The 19436-nt window shown below is 62.4% G+C and overlaps 2 protein-coding genes across 4 annotated transcripts in view; one reads left to right on the forward strand and one right to left on the reverse strand.

The window, feature by feature from the left end:
- WWP2 (WW domain containing E3 ubiquitin protein ligase 2) overlaps positions 1 to 11995 on the forward strand; it is a 33183-nt gene extending 21188 nt beyond the window's left edge. For 2 of the 3 annotated variants that reach the window (XM_084270272.1, XM_084270274.1), the window contains exons 10-23: positions 2400 to 2454; positions 4093 to 4174; positions 4740 to 4868; positions 5120 to 5198; positions 5330 to 5401; positions 5493 to 5581; positions 6702 to 6861; positions 7856 to 7989; positions 8101 to 8241; positions 8763 to 8883; positions 9173 to 9277; positions 9712 to 9812; positions 10635 to 10703; positions 10936 to 11995. In XM_084270272.1, the coding sequence (XP_084126398.1) occupies positions 2400 to 2454; positions 4093 to 4174; positions 4740 to 4868; positions 5120 to 5198; positions 5330 to 5401; positions 5493 to 5581; positions 6702 to 6861; positions 7856 to 7989; positions 8101 to 8241; positions 8763 to 8883; positions 9173 to 9277; positions 9712 to 9812; positions 10635 to 10703; positions 10936 to 11035 (1437 nt within the window). In that variant the 3' untranslated portion in view covers positions 11036 to 11995. Of the gene's footprint in view, positions 1 to 2399; positions 2455 to 4092; positions 4175 to 4739; positions 4869 to 5119; positions 5199 to 5329; positions 5402 to 5492; positions 5582 to 6701; positions 6862 to 7855; positions 7990 to 8100; positions 8242 to 8762; positions 8884 to 9172; positions 9278 to 9711; positions 9815 to 10630; positions 10704 to 10935 lie in introns of all 3 variants that reach the window. The other variant, XM_084270273.1, reaches the window with a different exon arrangement.
- A 1419-nt stretch (positions 11996 to 13414) lies between these two features.
- On the reverse strand, positions 13415 to 19023 carry PSMD7 (proteasome 26S subunit, non-ATPase 7). The gene is made up of 7 exons (XM_084270147.1): positions 18865 to 19023; positions 17138 to 17229; positions 15927 to 16019; positions 15359 to 15456; positions 14967 to 15047; positions 14332 to 14423; positions 13415 to 13897 (listed from the first exon to the last, which is right to left on the reverse strand). Exons 1-7 carry the CDS (start codon positions 18936 to 18938, stop codon positions 13459 to 13461), a joined length of 969 nt encoding a protein of 322 aa, XP_084126273.1. The 5' UTR covers positions 18939 to 19023; the 3' UTR covers positions 13415 to 13458.
- Between the last annotated feature and the right edge of the window lie 413 nt (positions 19024 to 19436).

Consider the following 19436-nt stretch of genomic DNA (forward strand, 5'->3'; position numbering starts at 1 on the left):
GACCCAGGCTCGCAGCAAGTGAGTGCTGCTGGGCTTGGTGATCTCCCCTGGCTCTCTCTGCTTCTGTCCTTTGCTCCTGGGTTGGGCTGAGATGCTGCCTTTCCTCACTCAGGTTGAGGTGTCTCAGCAGCCCCACAGAGCAGCAGCTCCCGACCAGAGACCGCTTTGTCCTGGCCTTGCTTTTGCTGCTGGAGCCAGGACCCTCTGATGCCCAGGGCCATGCTGGTGGCCGCTGTGCCGCAGGCTGAAAGGAAGAGAGCCAGGTGATGTCCCAGTGCTCTGCCCCCAGTCATCCCTGTGCCCCTCAGAGGCTGTGCCACGGTGTAAACCACAGCCCTTGTCAGAAGGCAGAGAGCTCCAGTGGGGCAGGCGTGGGGTGAAGGTGGGCAGAGTGGGGTGACCAGCTCCCCATCCATGTTTAGTTCCTCTCAGAGAAAGGCTGGAGGCTGAATGTGCCAGCAGCACTGCTGTGAGCTCTGTGCCCCAGTGAGGAGCTCGGGTGCTCTGGGGTGGGGTCGCAGGGTCTGTCCTCCAGTGTCCATCTACATGAGATGCAGCTGGGGTGCTCCAGGGGTGCGGGAAGCTGCTCTGCCCCTTTCCTGCCCCTGGGGCAGGTCTGGGTCCCCCCTTGTGCTCCTTGGCTCTCCGTTGGCAGGACTGCTGCCGAGGGGTGTGTGGGAGGGGGCTTCCAACAGGCTGAACGGGGCTCCGGGCCTGTCGCTCGCTCGTGTCCCCGCCAGCACCAGCCTTGGAGCGGCTCCAGCGCTGTGCGACTCGCCCTGGCCGGGCTCCGCGGCGTGTGCAGGGAGGGAGGGACTCGTGCTCCAAATTTAGCCTGATGAAATGATTGTGCTTTTTGCTTCAAGCTCCCTGCTGCCAGCAGCAATGGCTCCTGCTCTGCCTCCTTCCCTGCCTGGGCGTTCTGCTCGGCTCCAGCGTCCCCTGTGCCAGAGGAGGAGGGTGGCACAACGCGAGCCCTCCCTGCAGCCCCTGGGGGAAGCCGTGGCTGGGGGGCCAGTGGTGCTTCCCAGGCTCTGCCCCACACACCATCCCCTGCACCAAGGGGTCCTGGGGGCACAGGGGGCTGGGTTGTTCCCAGGGGCTGTGGTGAGCTGCCGGAGGGCTGGCTCCCCCCAGCTCTGCTGCGGGGGCTCGTCTCTCTGCTCTGTTAGTTTCCATTAGTTACTCTTTAAGTCACGGGGAGGTGATACCTCTGGATGTGACTTGGATGTGTCTCCAGGCAGGGAGGGAGCAGGCACTGCCCCGAGCCTGGGGCACGCTGTGCTGGGCTGGCCGCTGAGTGGGCAGAGCCTTTGCACCCCGTCCTGGCACCTGGGGTTGGGCAGAAGAGACGAGGCTCAGAGAGGCACAGGCTACTGCAGGGCGTCCCGAGTGCTGGTGCCTGGCTCAGGGTGGGGGTCCTGGCACCCCGGGCAGCAGCTGAGCCTGGGGCAGGAGGGCTGGGCCTGGCTGTGGTGGCATGTCCTGGGCCCAGGGTGGAGGGCTAGGATGCCGGCTGGGCTGTGCTGCCAGCCCTTCTCCAGCAGCCGCCTGACAGGGGGGGCCCTGGAAATGCCGTTTCAGTAACAATATGCTGCTTATTTCATCATTAAAAGCACTCACAGGGCTCCTCCTGCCCTGAAGCCCCAACTGGGGCTGCGTCTCCATCCCCAGGGACTGCCGGTGGAGCCGGAGCCGGGGGGTGGGGGGCTCACGCACACAGGGGCAGCGGGGCCCCGCTCCAGCCCGCTCCCCCCCGTCCCAGGGCATCCCCCCGGTTCAGGCTGGGTGACGGCTGCCGGCTCTGCCCGCCCCGGGGAAGAAGAAAGGTGCTTTGTGCGTCGCCCCCCAACCTGCTGGGGGGGCTGTGGGGTGCGGAGCCGCCCGTCTGCGCCGATGAATGTGCGCTCAGTGCGAGCGCATCCCGCGCCCCGCGCCCTGCCCGCGGAGGAGGGGGCCCCGGCCCGCCAGGAAGCGCTGGGCGTGGACAGGGCTTGTGGGAATGATTTCATTGGAAAGGCCTGCGATATTTTTTCCCCTCTTGTGTGTGGTTCTTGGAGGAGGCTGGAGGTGTATCTGGTGGGGACAGGCGGCGGCAGCCGAGCAGCCGCGCACATCTGGCCGCCGCCGGCCCGCTCCCCTCCGAGCGGCACGGCCCCTGCCCGCCGCCCCCTTGGCTGCCCCAGCCTCTGTTTAGTTTGGGCTTTTTTTTTTCCCCCCTCCCTTTTTTTTCCTCTTTAACCCCCCCTTGAACACTCCAGGGTTTTTTTTTTCTAAGTTCTCTGGGATCTTGGGGCCGAGGGAGGCGAGCGGGGGCTGCACAGCTCACCTCTGTGCCGCTCTGCACAGGCGGCCCTGCCCTGTCTTGACGTTGTGTTTTCACCCTCTGTTGTCTGTAGCCATCCGGAGCCCCGTCCGACAATGATCCTCTCGGTCCTCTTCCTCCTGGCTGGGGTAAGTACTGAGCAGCATCACCTGTCGCTCTCCAAACAGCCTGCCGGGACCCTCGCCCAGAGCAGGACCCTGCCCACCCAGCGGAGAGGATGGGTGCTGGGACCAGCTCCTCTGCTCCCATCCCTGGCACTAAGAGGAGCGAGCTGGGGAGCCAGCGTTCCCTGTGCTGCGCTGTGTGGGGCTGTCTGCCTGTGCTTAGCACCATCTCTGATTTGAAATCCAGCTTTTTTTCCTTTTTTCCCCTCTTTTCCTGGAGGAGTTCCCAGTCTCCCTCAGCTACCGAATGCAGAAGTGCTTGTGGTTGTTCTTTGGACTGGGGGAGAGGTTGGGGATCCAACTCCTCACTCGTCTCCAGACCATTCCTCTGCTGAGCAGGGATCCATCCTGCTGCCTGGGATGCTGTGCCCTGGTGCACAGCGGGGCTGGGGGCTGGCAGGAGGGGGTTGGCTGTCCTACCCCTCTGTCCCCTGCATTACATGTCAGGATGCTTTGAAAGGTCCCTGTGCTGTTCCCAGGGCTGAGAGACATCCCCCCCCTTCTCTGTCAGGGACCCCAGCATCCCTGGAGAGGGCAGGCTTGGGTGCTGTGGGTGCAGCCAGGCAGTGCTGGGGGGGGCAATGGGGGGGTTAAAACTGCTGGGGGGTTGGAGTGGGACAGAGGGGCCCAGGCTGCTCACGGGGTCTCCGAGGGCAGGGTCTTGGTGGGGACGGTGCTGGTGTCTTCGCTGCTGTGCCAGGAGGAGGGGGGCTCTGTCCAGGGTCAGCTGGGGGATGCACGGCTCTGGGACATGGGGAGGGCAGCCCCGGGATGGATGGGGTCCCTGGGATGGATGGAGTCCTGGTCACCCCATGGGGGGGAAGATGGAGTGAGGGGGCCGTGAGGTGACGGGAGCGCGTGCGGGGCATCCCGGCCGCCATGGAGCAGCAGGGCCGGGCGTGACGCAGGCGCGTGCAGGAGGCGGTGTGTGGCGTGTGTGACACACGTGTTGGGGGGGCTGTGGGTGTGCACAGGGGGTGGTGGGGTGTGAGGGGGTGCATGGGGTGGTGTGGGCACCGCGGGGCTGGCGAGGGGGGAGCGGGTGCAGGGTTGGCACCGGGCTGGGACGTGTGGGGGGCTCTGGCTGTTGTGGGTGCACAGGCAGCATTGGGAAGGGGGTGCAGGCAGAGGGTGCAGGGTGGGTGGGGATGTGTTACTCAACAAGTGTGAAAGGCTGTGGGTGCACAGGGGGTTGAGCAGCGGTGCTGGTGTGGGCAGTGCATTTGGTTTGGAGGTGTGGGGGGGAGTCTGTGTGTGCACACAGGGGGTGGGAGCTGTGCAGGGCAGCAGGGCAGAGCGGGGACTTGCGGTGTGTTTGAGAAGCCCCCCCAGAGGGCGTGTGGCTGAGCACCCCCCTTGTGCCAGCCTGGCAGTGGGTTGGCAGGGCCCAGCTTGCCTGTGCTGCATCCCATGGAGAAAGCCAGGCTGGGTGCAGGGGGAGATGGAGGTTTGTCCTCTCCCCTCCCCAAACGGGCCGGGGCAGTGCTGGGGGGTGTGAGATGTGAACCAGCCACCTCCTCACGGCTGAACCGGAGGGCTGCTCCCGGGCTGGGGTCAGCGTGGCCGGGGTGCTCAGGCTGACATCTCTCCCTTTTCTCCTAGAGAAGAGACAGGACAATGGGCGAGTGTATTACGTGAACCACAACACACGGACCACGCAGTGGGAAGACCCTCGCACGCAGGGGTAGGTGGCCTGTGGGAGGACACTCGGGGTTGGGACGCTCTGTGCTGGGGGACACAGCGGGTGCAGCGCTGGGGGGCAGAAAGCCCTGAAAGCTGCAGGCAGTGAGCAGGCAGCACCAGAGCCCAGGAGGACTGGACATGAACCCTTGGCATTGAGGGGCAGCTCCAGCTTGTGGAGACAAGGAGGTGATGGGGAAGACTCTGGGGTGCTCTGAGCAGGAGTGGGGGGCTTTCTTCTTGCCCTGTGACCTCCCACAGGGCTCTGCTTAGACCCCTGAGAACTCTGCTTGGGGTTCTGCAGAGATCTGTCCCAGTTGAGGACCCAGCCTGGGCTCCACCTCTCCCATAGACAGCGAAGCTGTGACTGTGGCCAGTCCCCAGAGCGTGTCCCAGGCAGGGCTCTTGTCTCGGGTGTGGCTGCTTGCTAGTCCCCTGCCATGGGTGCTTCCTGCTCCCTGGCACAGAGCTGCGAGCTGAAGGTGGTCCCAGGGGTGGCCATCTGGGGGGCTGTGGCTGAGGGTGGAGATGCCGGAGGTTCCTGCCCGGTGACCCTTCCTTGTGTGCAGGATGATCCAGGAGCCGCCGCTGCCGCCCGGCTGGGAGATGAAGTACACCAACGAGGGTGTGCGCTACTTCGTGGACCACAACACCCGCACCACCACCTTCAAGGACCCCCGCCCCGGATTCGAGTCTGGGTGAGCGTTTTCAGGCCGGGCCCCTGACCCTGCACACAGCTCCTGTCCTCCCGTGGCTGTGACACTGAGAGGGGCAAGCAGGCCAGCTTTCAGGCAGAGACACCCATAGTGGGTTTAGGGCCTTGGGTCTGGCTCTGATGGAGGTCAGCTGCACCCTGGAGACTTTCCTCCCTCCTGGCTGGTGATGAGGCTGCTGGGGCCGTGCAGCTCACAGGTGGGGATGCTGACCCGAGGCCTGTGCTGCTTTGCAGGACCAAGCAGGGTGGCTCCCCAGGGGCGTACGACCGGAGCTTTCGCTGGAAGTACCACCAGTTCCGCTTCCTCTGCCACGTGAGTAGAGCACCCGGGGACCCTGGCAGCTCGGGGGTGCTGGGCTGGGTGGGTGCGTGGGCAGCCTGACCCCAGGAGGAGAGGAGAGCTGCGGGGCCAGCACCCACAAAGCCTCATGTCTCTGCTCCTAGTCGAACGCCTTGCCCAGCCACGTGAAGATCAGCGTGTCCCGCCAGACGCTCTTCGAGGACTCCTTCCAGCAGGTGAGGCGGGGCGGGGGCCGCGTTGCCCAGGGAGGTGCAGAGTTGACCCCTGCCCGTGGTGACACTTCCCCTTCCCTTTCCCCCTGCCCAGATCATGAACATGAAGCCCTACGACCTGCGGCGCCGCCTGTACATCATCATGCGAGGGGAGGAGGGCCTGGACTACGGCGGCATCGCCAGGTGAGCGCTGGCGTGCCGGAGCCGTGCTGCTGCTGGCCCGGGCTGTGCCCACCTGCAGCATGGCTCCCTCAAGGGCAGTGTGGGCAGGGGGCTGTCTGTGTGCTCAGGCTCCCAGCCTTTCTCTGGCACTGCCTTGGAAATGGTGGGAGTTTTAGGAACGGTGGAACACTGGGAAAGCATCATGCCACCCCCCAGAGAGCTGGAGGGACCTGGCTGGGCCCCTCTGACACCCCCAGGGCATGGGGGGATGGGTCGAGTAGATGCCCATCTCCCACAGCCCTCCCCCCCACCTTCACAGCCCCCCAGCCCTGGGTGTTTCCCAGGACCCCGGTGTGTGCCAGGGCAGATGTGGTGTGATGCGGTTGCTGCCGGCCCCAAGGATGGTGTGACCAGAGTGTGGGCTGTGTCTCAGTGGGAGTTGGGGGTGCCATGTCCCTGTGAGCCCCCGCTCAGGGTGTCTGCCTTGGTGCTGGGCTAACGCTTCCCCTGCCAGCTGCTGCCCTGGTGCTGCTGCGCTCTCGCCCCGCTCCTCCTTTGGGGTGCTGCTGCCCCCAGCTCCAGGCTCCCGCCGTGCGCCTCTCCCTGCGTCCTGCCAGTGGTTTTACCCTATGGTAGGTTACGTCATGCTGTTCTACCACAGGGTAGAACCACGGACGGGATGCCGGGGCCGCCTCCGCGCCAGAGGACTCCCGACTCCCTGCCCAGCTGGGGGAGCAGAGCCAGGAGGGTGCCCGTCCCATGCTGCTTTGAGCTTGGGGAGGGGCTCCTGGGGGGGTCCATGTGGGATGCTTGGGGCAGGGGCTTTGCGTGTCCCTGTATGACAGGCTGGTGGTGTTGCTGGGATCCCTGATGCTCTGAGCGGGACCTCGGGCAGACTGGGATGTTTGTGGCCGGTGTCTCCAGAAGCTCTTCACAAACCACACTCGTACTGTGCCCCTGGGCTGGAGGATACCTGCCCTGCGTCGCATCAGGGCCCAATGCCCACACCAGCACCTGAGGGGATGGGTGTCTGGTTTGTGTGGGGTGTGCTGTCCCCCCCCTTGCTGGGGCTCAGCCTCCCCGCGCAGCCCCTGGGTGCCTGGGGCTGCTCCTCACCGCACTGCCCCTTCCTCTTGCCCAGGGAGTGGTTCTTCCTCCTGTCCCATGAGGTGCTCAACCCCATGTACTGCCTCTTCGAGTATGCTGGCAAGAACAACTACTGCCTGCAGATCAACCCGGCCTCCTCCATCAACCCCGACCACCTCACCTACTTCCGCTTCATCGGCCGCTTCATCGCCATGGTGAGAGCCCGGGCAGCGGGGTCGGGAGGGATGGGGGAGCCGATGTGCTGTTGGGGTGTGCCCCCCCAGAGCGGGGCCGTGTGGGGCTCACGGGGTGGTTGGTGGGGCAGCTCTATGTGCCGTGCTGTGGTGGTGCTGGGCTCCATGCTGTTGCCCTCCTTCAGGCCTCTCGCTCAGGTGTGGGTCTGCAGAGGACGGGCTGTCAGGGGGGAGCTACAGGGGACGTGTTTAAACCTGGGGAGTGGCCGTGGGGCCGGAGGGGACCTGGTTTCCCTGTGGCTGTGTGCGGGGATGGCTCCAGGTCTTTGGCTGCCACCCCAGGTGCTGTCGGCTCTGCAGCTCCAGGCACTATTTTTAGCCCCAGCAGTGTGAGATTTTCCAGCTGCCCGAGCCCCAGCGCGGCTCCTCCCGTCCCACTCACACTCCCAAGGCCGGCGTGCTGGGGTTGCCCAGCCCAGTGCTGGCAGGGGGGGGCTGCCAGGGGCTCCCCAAGCTCGGGGCCAGGTCCCTGGCCCACGGCGCTGTGCGGTGTGTGCGGGAGGCAGCTGCTGGGGTCCCGCTCTGTCCTGCCCTGCCCTCCGCCGTGCAGGACACCCATAAAACCCCAGACTATTACTCACCGCTGGGCCGTTCTAGACAAGCGTCTGCATTATTTTTGGCTGCCGCTGCCCTGGGGCTCCTGGAAGCCAGGGATTCAGGGAAGCCACAGCACAGTTCTGTTTAAACAAGTGCTCTTAATAGAGCTTCGAGGGGAGAAGGAGACACGGTGGAATTTGGGGTGGGGAGGGGAGGGGGGCTGCAAGCACACCCACACCAGGCCAGCCGCCCCCAGGCAGCGCTCTCGGGGGGGAACCTGCTCTTTTTGCCAGCCAGGAGTGAGCATCTCAGCTCTGGGACCTCCGGATCGGTGCCCCAGGATGGAGGCACCGTCTCACCCCACAGGTCTCTCCTGGGGTCCCTGTGACCTGGCATATCCCCCCCCTCCCCACCACAGGCTCTGTATCACGGGAAGTTCATCGACACCGGCTTCACGCTGCCCTTCTACAAGCGGATGCTGAACAAGCGGCCCACGCTGAAGGACCTGGAATCCATCGACCCCGAGTTCTACAACTCCATCGTCTGGATCAAGTGAGTGCTCTGTGCTGCGGGCCCGTCCCGCTGCAGGGGAGGCAGCGCTGCTCCCCAGGGCCCCTTGCTCCCGCCAGCCCCTCGGCGCTCACACCCCCGTGTCCCCCGCAGGGAGAACAGCCTGGAGGAGTGTGGCCTGGAGCTGTACTTCATCCAGGACATGGAGATCCTGGGCAAGGTGACCACCCACGAGCTGAAGGAGGGTGGCGAAAGCATCCGGGTGACGGAGGAGAACAAGGAGGAGTACATCATGTGAGTGGCCATCCTGCCCGTCCCAGGCAGTCCTGGGCTGGGAACGTGGGGCTTGGGACGTGGCCGCCGCCTCCCTGGGCTACGTGGCCTGCGACAAGTATGGGCTGGCGCGGTCGGCCGAGCTGCGCTGCGGTCTGGCTTGCTGCTGCCTGGGCAGTTGCCAGTACTTTCAGGAAAGAGGAGAGGGGAGAGAGGGTAAAACTTCTCCTGCTGTCCCAGGGCTGCTCATCCTGCCTGCCCACTGCCTGGGGGCTGCCAGGGCCAACGACTCCCACTGACTCTGGCAGGGGATGGGGCTTGCACCCTTCCACCCCCTGCCAGCCACTGCTCTGTGCTCAGGCTGGCTGCTGTGCTTGGGTTCAGGGGCAGAGAGGGGAACCTGCTTGTGGGAATTGAGGGGAGCCCCTCTCCCTTGCCCCATGCACCCCTGAGGCTCCCAGGCTCCCCCCCTTACTGGTGGGAGGGATGGTGGGGGTTCCCCATGCCGGGCCAGCGGCACTGACTGCTGTCTGCCTTGCCAGGCTGCTGACGGACTGGAGGTTCACGCGGGGCGTGGAGGAGCAGACCAAGGCTTTCCTGGACGGCTTCAACGAGGTGGTGCCGCTGGAGTGGCTGCGCTACTTCGACGAGAAGGAGCTGGAGGTGAGCTGGTGCCTGTGCGGCCCTGGGGACACAGAGGGGCCGCAGGCTGCAGGCGGTGGGACGCGGTGACGCACCCTGCTGAGGGAGGTGCCATCACCAGGTTGTGGGGGCTGCAGGGATGTCAGCAAGGAGCTGCCTGCTCAGGGATGTGGAATTGCTCCTGGGCTTCTCTGTGGGCCGGGACTGGAGCCTGGTGCAGCCAGGCACCGAAGGAGTCTGTGCTCCAATGCGCAGGCCCAGGGCCCCGTTTCTGTGCCCCTCTTGACTGTCTCCTGTCCCCTGTCCCCAGCTGATGCTCTGCGGCATGCAGGAGATTGACATGAATGACTGGCAGAAGAATACCATCTACAGGCACTACACCAAGAACAGCAAACAGATCCAGTGGTTCTGGCAGGTGAGTCCCAGCACCAGCAGCACCTCTGTCCTGCTCCCCACGCTGGATCGTCCTGGGGCCGGGCAGCCTCCCCGGGAGCACAGGAGGTGTGTGGCTGGGGCTGGCTGGGGCCAGCGGCAGCACTTTGTGGTCAGCCTGTTTCTAGCAATAGCTGCTGCTCTAGGGCAGGGTGATGGGAGGGGCTGCTGTGAAATAGAGCTGCTGGCTGGGAGGGAAGGGGCAAAACGGGCTCTGCGGGAGGGCAGGGCTGGGAGTGCTCCTTACTCCCTCTTGGGATGCACTTGTCCCAAATGCAGGACAAGACGAGGGCTGGAGCTTGTGCCTGACATGCTGCACTGCCCCGGGCTGCATCTGAGCCTGGCTGGAGGGCGTGGGGTGCCTGGCAGGAGCTCGGGTGACACGGTTCCCACTCTCCTGCTGTGTTCTTGTCGCAGGTGGTTAAAGAGATGGACAATGAGAAGAGGATCCGGCTGTTGCAGTTCGTGACGGGGACCTGCCGCCTGCCCGTCGGGGGCTTCGCAGAGCTCATCGGTGGGTGTTCCTGGGTGCTCTGCTCAGAGGGTCTGGGCAGGCGATGGGGGGCAGTGGGGGGTGGGACCTGGCTGTCCCTGTCCCCATCAGAGCCCAAGGCAGCCAGCAGCACATCAGCAGTGAAGCGGCTGCGGTGTGCGAGTGCTGTGATTAATCTGGTGGTACCCAGACAGATTCCTTGGCTGTGACCCGTGTTGCCATGGGCAGGCACTGGATCTAGTTTGTAATCTCATTTTGAGTGAGATTATATCTTTTTGTGCAACAAACCCCCTTTTCCAGAACCCCACAGTGCAGCCTTGCTCTGACCCATGCTTTCACTTGCTCCTCTGACGCCCGTACCAGCCCTTCCCCAACTTTCCTGGAACCGGTGCCGAGCTGCCCAATGAACTTGGCCCACTCCTGTTCTTGCTGGTGCATCAGCTGTTTTCCAGCCCCCTGGACCTCTCCAGCTTCCGCAATCTTTTAAACTGACCTCAGTGACTTGAGCTTCCTGAGCCCAGGTCCTGACAGCTCTTGGATGGACCTGCTCAGCCCTGCAGGGCTGTGGATAAACATGGTTTAGTACTGGCTGTTTACCTGTCCTGCGTGGGAGCTGCTCCTGGTGCTGGGACTGCACCTTCCAGCTTCCTCCCTCTCTGTGCATCTGCTCTGCCAGGGGGTCACGAAGGGCAGCAAATGCTGCTACGGGTTTCTGTCTGTCCCCCCCCCCCCCCCCCAGTCTCAGATAACAGAGCTGTGTGGTGCTGCAGTCGCTGGTGGCAGAGGGCTTTCTCCTTCAGCTCCTGGCTGTGTAATGAGATTTGCTGTGCTCATAATTAACAGGCAGCAACGGGCCCCAGAAATTCTGCATCGATAAAGTTGGCAAAGAGACGTGGCTGCCTCGGAGCCATACATGGTAAGTCATTTCTGCTGGGCCCTGGGGGAGCGCTCGGGGACGAGGGCTGGTGGCGTCTGCGGGGCTGCGTGGGGTGCCAGGCAGGCTCCGGCCCCTCCACCCGCCTTCCTGGGGGATGTAGCTGCCATCCCTGGCTGTGCACCTTACTGCAGCTGGGGCTGGGGACACACACTGTGCTGTGGGGAGGGGAACGGGGCTGCAGCACCAGCCACACCCTCTGCCACCTCTCCAGCTTTAACCGCCTGGATCTCCCACCATACAAGAGCTACGAACAGCTGAAGGAGAAGCTGCTTTATGCCATCGAGGAGACAGAAGGGTTTGGACAGGAGTGACGGAGCTTTGGTGCTTTCCCTGGAGTGCTGCCGGCCCCCAGGTCCTGCTGCCGGCGCCCATGGAGCCCTGGGCTGAGCGCTGGCACCTGCGGACACTGTTGCTCTTGTTCCCGTGTGTGACCTGCACTGACGCAGCCCCAGGGAAATGGAGCCACGTTTCCCTCCCCAGAGAAACTCGAGGTGTGGTGGGGAGGCGGATGCAGGAGCCCGGCTCCGTCCAGCTCAGCTCCTGAGGGGCACAGGGGGCTGGAGCGAAGCCCTGCACCTTGGCAGGCAGCACACAGAGCGCCCAGGCTCCCCGATCCCCCCTCCCAGACACAGTTAAATGAGATCTGGTTGTGGCACAGGTTCCTCTTTCCCCCCTGGTGTTCTCTGCCTCCTCGTGGCATTTAAATACCTGTAGGTGAGGAGGGGAAATGAGTCTTGTGAACCAAGTCTCAGGTCGCATTCAGGCCCTGTCCTGCAGCCAGCTGAGGTCCTGGGGCAGCCCCAGTCGTCGGCCCCTTCCCAGGCCCCCCACATCCGTTGTGCGTTTCGATTTGCCAGCGTGTGGCCCCTCTACAGTTGTTATTTACGTGGTTTGTTGCTGGGAGCGGATGCTCCTTGGGGGCTCTGGTCGCGTTCGGGACACGTCTGGCCTCTGCTGAGGGGGGAGGTTTGGCCCAAACTCCCCTGTGTTTCCTCTGCCACCAGCCGGGCTGGTGGCAGGAGCTCCTGGTGCTGGGGGGCAGGGAGCAGGATCAGGCCCCTGCCTCTCGCCTTGATGCCACCTCTGCTCCCTGGTGTGCACAGGAGGGTGGGGGGGACGGGACAGACCCGTGGGGCATTGGTGTGCAGAGCTGTACAGGCAGGGGGTGTGTGGATATGAGACTGCGAGAGCTCCTCACTGGCCACAGATCGTTCCATTCGGCACCATCCTGCCTCAGCGACGCCGACTTCTTGTGCAATAAACGATAAGCAGCTGCCGAGGTGTGTCCCTGGCCGAGGTGTGTCCCTGGCCGAGGTGTGTCCCTGGCCGTGTCGCGGGGAGGGGGTTGCAGCCCGGTGCAGCCCCTGGGCAGTGGGTGTGGGGATACTGCCGAAGGGCTGTGCTGGGCGCCCGCAGCGTGGCCAGGAAGACGTGCTCTTTGCACGCACATGCTGCGTGGGAGGGGCAGGCTGGGCACATGCTCCGACTCTGCCCAACCTCGAGTCACACTTGGCTCAGAACGGCTCTGCAGCCCTTTGCCAGGGCCGGCGCAGCCGCACTGTGCCGTGAGCGAGACCCAGGGCATTGGTGGAAGCGAATCAGGTGAATGCAGCCAGCAGCCATAGGCTGGCCGGGCTCAGGGAGAAGCCTGAGCCAAGCAGAGCTCAACAAGCCCCTGTTCTCGCCCGTTTTGCATGGCTGCTGCGCAGCAGCTGGTTGGCACATTGTGTGGTTGGGGGTTTGTGTTTTACCAGCCTGTCCCTGCGCCACGCTGGGGACTGACAGTGCCAAGCGCAGCACAGCCACTGCCAGCCCCAGCCCCGAGAAACGCGCCAGGGGCTGTGGGCGGGCTGCTGGGGCTCGGCCCCAGCACTGCTCCCGCCCTGCCTGGGGACGTCCCCATGGCCCAGCCCCGCTGCAGCAGCGTGGAGCTGTCCCCATGGCCCTGGCTGGTACAGTGATGGGTGGGTTCCAGCTTCTGGCACTCGCCCCCTGCCCTTTTGGTCATGTTCCACCCATGGTGGTTGGTGTCTCTGCTGGTTCTTCCATGGAGGCTGCACCCACAGCATGGTGTCACCTGCACTGCCCAGCGCTGTGGGACAGCACAGTTGGAGCTGGGTTATGTACCCTCAGCCCTCTGCTGCATGAAAAGGGCTGGATGTCGTGACTTAGGCCTGAACCCTGCATGCAGCCCCCCCCACCATGTCAGGGGAGGGACACAACCTCCCTGTGTGCAGCCCTGCCATGTTTCCACCCCAGCAGAGCAGGAGCCAGCAGTATTTTTTATCTGCTTTGGTACCAAACAGCTGCCGTGCCCCTAGCACAGGGCAGGAATGCTGCCCACAGCCACCTCTGCCTGTCCTCTGCTCAGGCCCTCAGCTTCCGTGATGGACGGGTGTTAACTGGGTGTCAGGAGCAGAACCTCATCACCAGCAGAAGGACAGAGCAAGGGGGTGAATGCAGCACGTGGTAAAATCCTCAGCTGCTGCCCCATCGCTCCCCCAAGGAGCTGCCCCAAGGAGCTGCCCCACTGCCATCAATTAAAGATGCCCCTTTGCCCCAAGCTGCGCCTGCGGGGTGACCGCTGCCCCTGTGAGTAGATGGATCCAGGAACACAAAGCGCAGACACCGGAGCAGAGGAGAGCAGCGCTCTGACCACACCAGTGACAGAAAGGGACCCAGCAGAGTGATTTAGTTTACAAGATTTTTAATTTACAAATAAAAAAACTACCTTTTACTTTTTCTCCTTCTTCTCCTCTTTCTTGCCGTCACTCTTCTCCTTGTCTTTCTCCTTCTCATCTTTTCGCTCCTTTTTACTCTCCTCTTTTTCCTGTCCTTCTTTCTTCTCTGCATCCCTGTTGGCGATCTTGTTGTTAATGAGGTTGTGCAGGGCCACCACGGACCGGATGAGGGAGGCCAGATAAACCACCACCATCTGGTCGTTGGTCTTCAGGTAAAAGGCCTTGACAAACTCCTGCAGGTTGACATCGGGGAGCAGGTTGAAGACGTCCTGGAGGTGGTAGATGATCTGGTGGTTGATGGGCAGTTTGCCCATGGCTACTTTCTCTAGGTAGCTCCTGATGTCCAGAAGCTTGGAGTTCAGTCCCTTCAAGCCATGGACCTGGTTTGTGATCCGCTGGGACAGCGTGCCCACCGTGGTATCCTTGATGTCCCTGGAACACCCCAACAGAGAGATCAGCATTAGGTGACTGTGTGCAGCCTTTCCAGCTGCAGAGGACCAGCTGGATGATGTGCAACCGAACAACCACGTCAAGGCAAAGCCTGAGAGCAAACAGAGGCAGTTAAAAAGTCTGTCCAACCCAGAGTGCTGCATCCCACAGGTTGTGTCAGGTCTCTTTGGAATACTGTTTGTAGCAGCAGTTAGAGGGAAACAAGCAACAGGATTTCAGACAGGTGAAAAGGCGACAGCTCATTTCTGAGGTGCTCCAGCCCTGGTGGCAACACTCCTGCCCAGCCCTGCACACGGTGTCACACACCACAGGGCCGTGTCACACACCACAGGGCTCTGCAGCTCTGGCAACACGTATGGGCATTACAGTGGGATGCCAGCCGGGCCGCGCTCGCTGCCTGGCAGGGCTGTACTTACCGTAGCAAGTGTTCCACACCGACTTCCTCCGCCTCCTCCGCTCCGATCTCACTGGTCACGTGTTCAAACGTCTTGGAGGTGGGAGTGCCATCCTTGGAGGTGCAAGGACACAAGAGACACGGTCAGACTGAGCCGAGGGGCCAGGACAGGCGTCTCACATGCCAGCAGTGGGGCAGTTCCTGCGGTGCCACGGCCTTGGATCGCCCCGTGCCCGCTGCCAGGATTGGGAAGAGGCACCATGGCACGTTCTGGCAGTGTAAGGGGACTGAAGGGAGAGGGGTGCGAGTGCCCTGCAATGGCTTTGAGAAACTGCACAGACCAGCAAGGCAGTTACACAGTGTATAAGGAAGGAGCAATGCTCCAGTGGGGCTTTTCTTGGTTTAATCAGTGTTACAGTAACACTCAGCTGTCCCTCCAAGAGCACTGGTGGATGAATGCTTTGCTCCCAAATGCTTACACTGGGACTGGGGTTCAACCTCTGGTTCCAGCAGGTTTAGGCTGCAAGTCACAGGCCCTCACTAGAGAATGCAACATCCCACAAGCAGAAGACAGTGCAGAGAACAAGGCAAACCCAACAGCCACCTTCCACAGGAACCCCTGTCCCAGGAAACAGCAGAGACACGTTAAATACTCACATCATGAACTTCTTCAACCGAAATGTAAGCTTCCGTGGGCAGCCCCAGGTCCTTTGGCTTCACATCAATAATCACCAGCACCTTATGGAAAGAAAAAGCAAATGTTTCAGAAAACTGGATTTTGTTCAAAAACTAGAGGGAAAAACACAGGTCAGCTCTGTGCTCCACAGCCACGGGACAGTGCCAGCCCAGGGCACTCGGGAAGGACAGCGACGCCTGTTTCAAAAGGCTCTGATCAGAGTTCCTTCATCACTTTACAGCTACCAGGTCTTCACTGTGCTGTCTCACCAGGAACCTGGTGGGGCCACGGGAGCCCAGCCCCGCTGTTTAGGAAGAGAGGGGCCTGTGTGTGTGTGTGGGGGGCGAGCGGAACCCGGAGGCGCAGCACTTACGGAGTTCGGGCAGTATCTTTTCATCAGCTCGTTGATGGCGATGTCGTTCTTGTGCAGTTTGGGGCCCGTGTGGTACCAACCCACGATTCTTTCTCTAGCTGCACAAAACCAGAAAGGGTCCTGAGTCAGTGAGAGGCAGAGCCGGGGCCTGCACACCAGGGGTGGGAGCTGAGGAGCAGGGGGCAATGAATCAGGGAGGGCAGGACAGGGACGTGGCTCATGGTGACACTTATTGAGTGTATGTGCTTCTCACCTCTACCCACCCCTGGGCTCTAAGTGGAACAGGACTACTTGGTATCATTTATTAATGCTGCAGACACCAGGGTCTGACAGCTTGGAACTCCAACAGCTGGAGATGCAAAGCTTCTAGAAACACCAAGTGTGTCATGATCCACCCCAGGGCCACACAAATTCACAGGACCCAAGTGTGGACTGAACCCCCAGCTGAGGGAAAGGCACTCTGCAGGAAAGCAGTGAAGAGCAGCAAGACTCATGGACCTGCAAAGCCTGAGTTAGTGATGTCTGCAGCTGTAAAAAACTGATGTCAGGGCCCATCTGCAGCACTCACCATTGACCTTCTTAAACATCCCATACATGTTCTCCAGGTAGTCATGGTCTAGAAACCACACGGTATCGTCCTTGTCATCCTCATCAAAGGGTACTGGGAAGCAAACAGAACAGCAGTATTGAGGAGGCACCTTCCAGGCAGAAGATGTCAGCAGAGGTTCGGACACCTTTAGCTGCTAAAAGGAGTTTAGACACTGTCCTGCAGTGCCTGTCAGTGGCTGCCTCATTGTTACTAACAGTTTAGAGCCAAGGAATGAACCCCAAAGCATTCTGAGGGTTATCCTCCCAGGACAACATCATCAAACACCAGGGAGAAATCCCCCTCGGGCAACTCAGCTGTGTGCACAGACTGTGGGTCCAGCAGACTTCAGGGCTGGCAGACCAACAGCAGGTCTGCTCTGAGAAAAATGAGCTTTAGGTGCAGAACACACTGTCACTGGCTCCTTTACAGACTACAGAACATCGTGAGACACTTACATAAGGCCTGCTGACCCTTGAGTAAAGGGCTAGTTGCTTTATCAGTTACCTATGTGTACACAGGCACAGTAGTGAGAACAAAGAGGGGTCTCAGCCTTTGAATTCACAGGAGCAGGAAGAGCCTCAGAGCCCAAAGGCTGCCAGAACAACAGCACAACTCTCTTCAGCTCTGCCAGAAAACAGTTCCTCCAAGAACTGGTTAAAAAAATAAGTCCATACTTCGGAGAGGAACTCCTGGAACCTGTGACATCCCATAAATGACCAGATACTGAGCAGCCCCAAAGGGAAGGAGACGGTCTAACCCAAACAGGTCAGCTAAAGCCGTGCGGTCAGGAAGTGCTGTTACTCTCATTAAACTATTTCAATACTACCAACAGTGAATCTAATTGGGGAAAAGCAGCTAAAATGTGTGTTAAATCTTTACACAAGCAGTAAGAGCTACACCAGCACGGGGTGCTGTGCTTTCTGCATGACATGCTGAGACCCGATCGCTCAGCAGCGATTTAGGAGAGGTTTGTGTCTGCTCCCCAAAGACTCCACACTGCAGCACAGGGAAGGTGCAGCACATGACCAGCCACAGGAGGTGTATTTTTGACAGTACTCAGCATTTTTTGTTAGATGTGGGCTGATTTGTGCACAGAGGGAACTGTCTGTGCTCATGGGGTGGCTTAAAACCCCCCACCAGACACAATTCACCTATTAAACAATCCAGTTGGGTTGAACACCCACACTCACCTGCAAAGCTGTTGGACACATCGAGGATTTTTTTCTGCCAGGAGCCCAGCAGCACACCAACCACCCGCTTCTGGTTCCCAACTTTTCCTATTCTAAATGGAAAAGACCGTCAGTCCCTACGACAGAAAGGTGACAGCAGACAGGTTGTTCCACCCAATTCCTGCAAGGGAAACGTGTGTGTGCTGGAACAGCAGGGAGGGTGTTATGATTGCTTTATTACTGACTGTGAATTTTCACCTGGACAAAGGCATTTCAGTGCCTGGGGAACCCAACTCACAGGCAGTGGTGCAGGGCCCCGCTCCATGCAGCTAGTGGGGAAACAGCCCCGCTGTGCACAGGGCCAGGGGCTGCAGCCTCTCCACGGGGCAGTGGGCTGGGAGACTCTGGCCCTGTGGGGTTCAGGGCTTTTGAGCACTACAGCTACTCATCACAAAATCCTTAGCTTGGAAAAGACCTCTGAGATCATCAAGTCCAACCATACCCATCCTCTGCTAACCCATCCCCTTGAGCACCTCCTCTGCCCATCTTATAAACACATCCTGGGTTGGTGACTCAGCCCCTTCCCTGGGCAGCCTGTTTCAGTGCCCAATGACCCTTTTGGGGAAGAACTTTTTCCTGATGTCTGCTCTGACCCTGCCCTGGCAGCTTGAGCCCATTGCCCCTCATCCCATCACCTATCACTTGGGCAAAGAGACCAGCGCCCACCTCTCTGCACCTTCCTGGCAGGGCAGGGGAGGTGGGGAGAAGGTCTCCCTCAGCCTCCTCTTTTCCAGGCTCAACACCCCCAGCTCCCTCAGCTGCTCCTCAGAGGAGCACTCGAGGTGCAGCCTCCCCAGTGCCCAGTCCAGGGGCACAATCCCCTCCCCAGACCTGCTGACCACACTATTTCTGACACAAGCCAGGATGCCGTTGGCCTTCCTGGGCACCCGGGCACACTGCTGGCTCATGGTCAGTTGCAGTCACCAAACACCCCCAGGTCCCTCTCCCCCAGCAGCACTCCAGCCGCTCTGCCCCAGCCTGTCGCTCTGCTCGGGGTCGGGGTGTCCCACGGGCAGGACTCTGCCCTTGGCCTTGTTGAACCCCATCCCGTTGTGCTCAGCCCCTGGCTCCAGCCTGCCCAGACCCCTCTGAAGATCCCCCCCACCCCCGGGCAGATCGACCCTCGGTGTAGCCCCCAAACTGACTGAGGGAACATCTCCCCTCACCCCGGCCACGGCTCCAGCCACCGAGCAGGGCCGGCCGCGGGACAACTCGGCTTGTGCCGGGCCTCCAGCTGGATCCGGCTCCAGGCACCGCCAGCCGTCCGGCCGGTTTCTCACCCAGCGCCGATGGCGCAACGGAGCCGGGCCGGGGGGGGTCTGAGGGCCGGGGCTTCGCCCCCTCGGCAGCCGCGGCGCCCGGCACAGTCCCCCGCCGCGCCGAGCCCTCTGACGGGCGCTGCCCGCCCTCCCGCCCCTCTCCTCCTGGAGGCCACAGCGGCGGCGGGCCGGGGGCTGCGGCGGCTCCCGCAGGCCGCGCTGCCGCTGCCTCACGGCGATCGCGGCGCTCGGCACCGAGCGGCCGACCCAGGCCCGGGCGCGCCGCTCCCCGCCCGGCGCGGGGTGCCCCCCGCCCCGCTCCGCCCGCCCCGCGCCCCTCGCGGCCCCGCGCCCCTCACGGGCCCGGCCCGGCGCGGCCCGTGACCGTGACTCAGCGCCGCGGTTGGCGCCGCGCCCGCCCGGCCCCACCTGTTGAAGTGATCGACGACGCTGAGCAGCACCAGCGGGTGCACCACCACCCGGTCCACCGCCAGCTCCGGCATGGTGCCTGCCCGGCTCCGCTCCGCCGCCAGCCCGGCCCAACCGCCCGCCCGCCCGCACCAGGCCCGCTCCCGGCCCGCTCCCCGCCGCGCGGCCCCGCTCCCAGCCTGCCCCGCTCCGGGGCGGGGCCGCCGCCGCCATCTTTAAGAGGTCGTCGCCGGCAGGGCGCCCTGTTGGAGAGGGCGCGGGAGCTGCGTGCGCGGCCGCCGCCATCTTGGGGAGGTAAATGCCCGTGTCTGCGGCGCGGCACCATCTTGGGAGAGTCGGGTCGCTCCGCCCGGAGGTGAGGGGCGGGCCGGGCTGGCGGAGCAGGGAGGCGGGCGAACGGCTCCCGCTCGGGAGGGCTCGGAGGGTGCCGGTCCCCCTTCCCTGCAGCTGCGCCTCGGCGTTCCCCGCCTGAGGGGAGGGGGCGGCTGTGATTCCTGCCAGCGGGGGCCGGAGGAGGCACCGCGGGCGGGGGAGAGCGGCCCCGCCGGGCTCGGGCGGCCCCTCAGGCGGGG

Source organism: Gallinula chloropus (assembly GCF_964237585.1).
Source record: "Gallinula chloropus genome assembly, chromosome: 13".
NCBI classification, from domain to species: domain Eukaryota; kingdom Metazoa; phylum Chordata; class Aves; order Gruiformes; family Rallidae; genus Gallinula; species Gallinula chloropus.

Coding starts and splice junctions, on each gene's coding strand:
- PSMD7 (XM_084270147.1), bottom strand. CDS start 18,938: ATGCCGGAGCTGGCGGTGGACCGGGTGGTGGTGCACCCGCTGGTGCTG. Junction 17,230..18,864: donor GTCGTCGATCACTTCAACAG/GTGGGGCCGGGC, acceptor TTTTCCATTTAG/AATAGGAAAAGTTGGGAACC. Junction 14,424..14,966: donor CGGTTGAAGAAGTTCATGAT/GTGAGTATTTAA, acceptor TGCACCTCCAAG/GATGGCACTCCCACCTCCAA.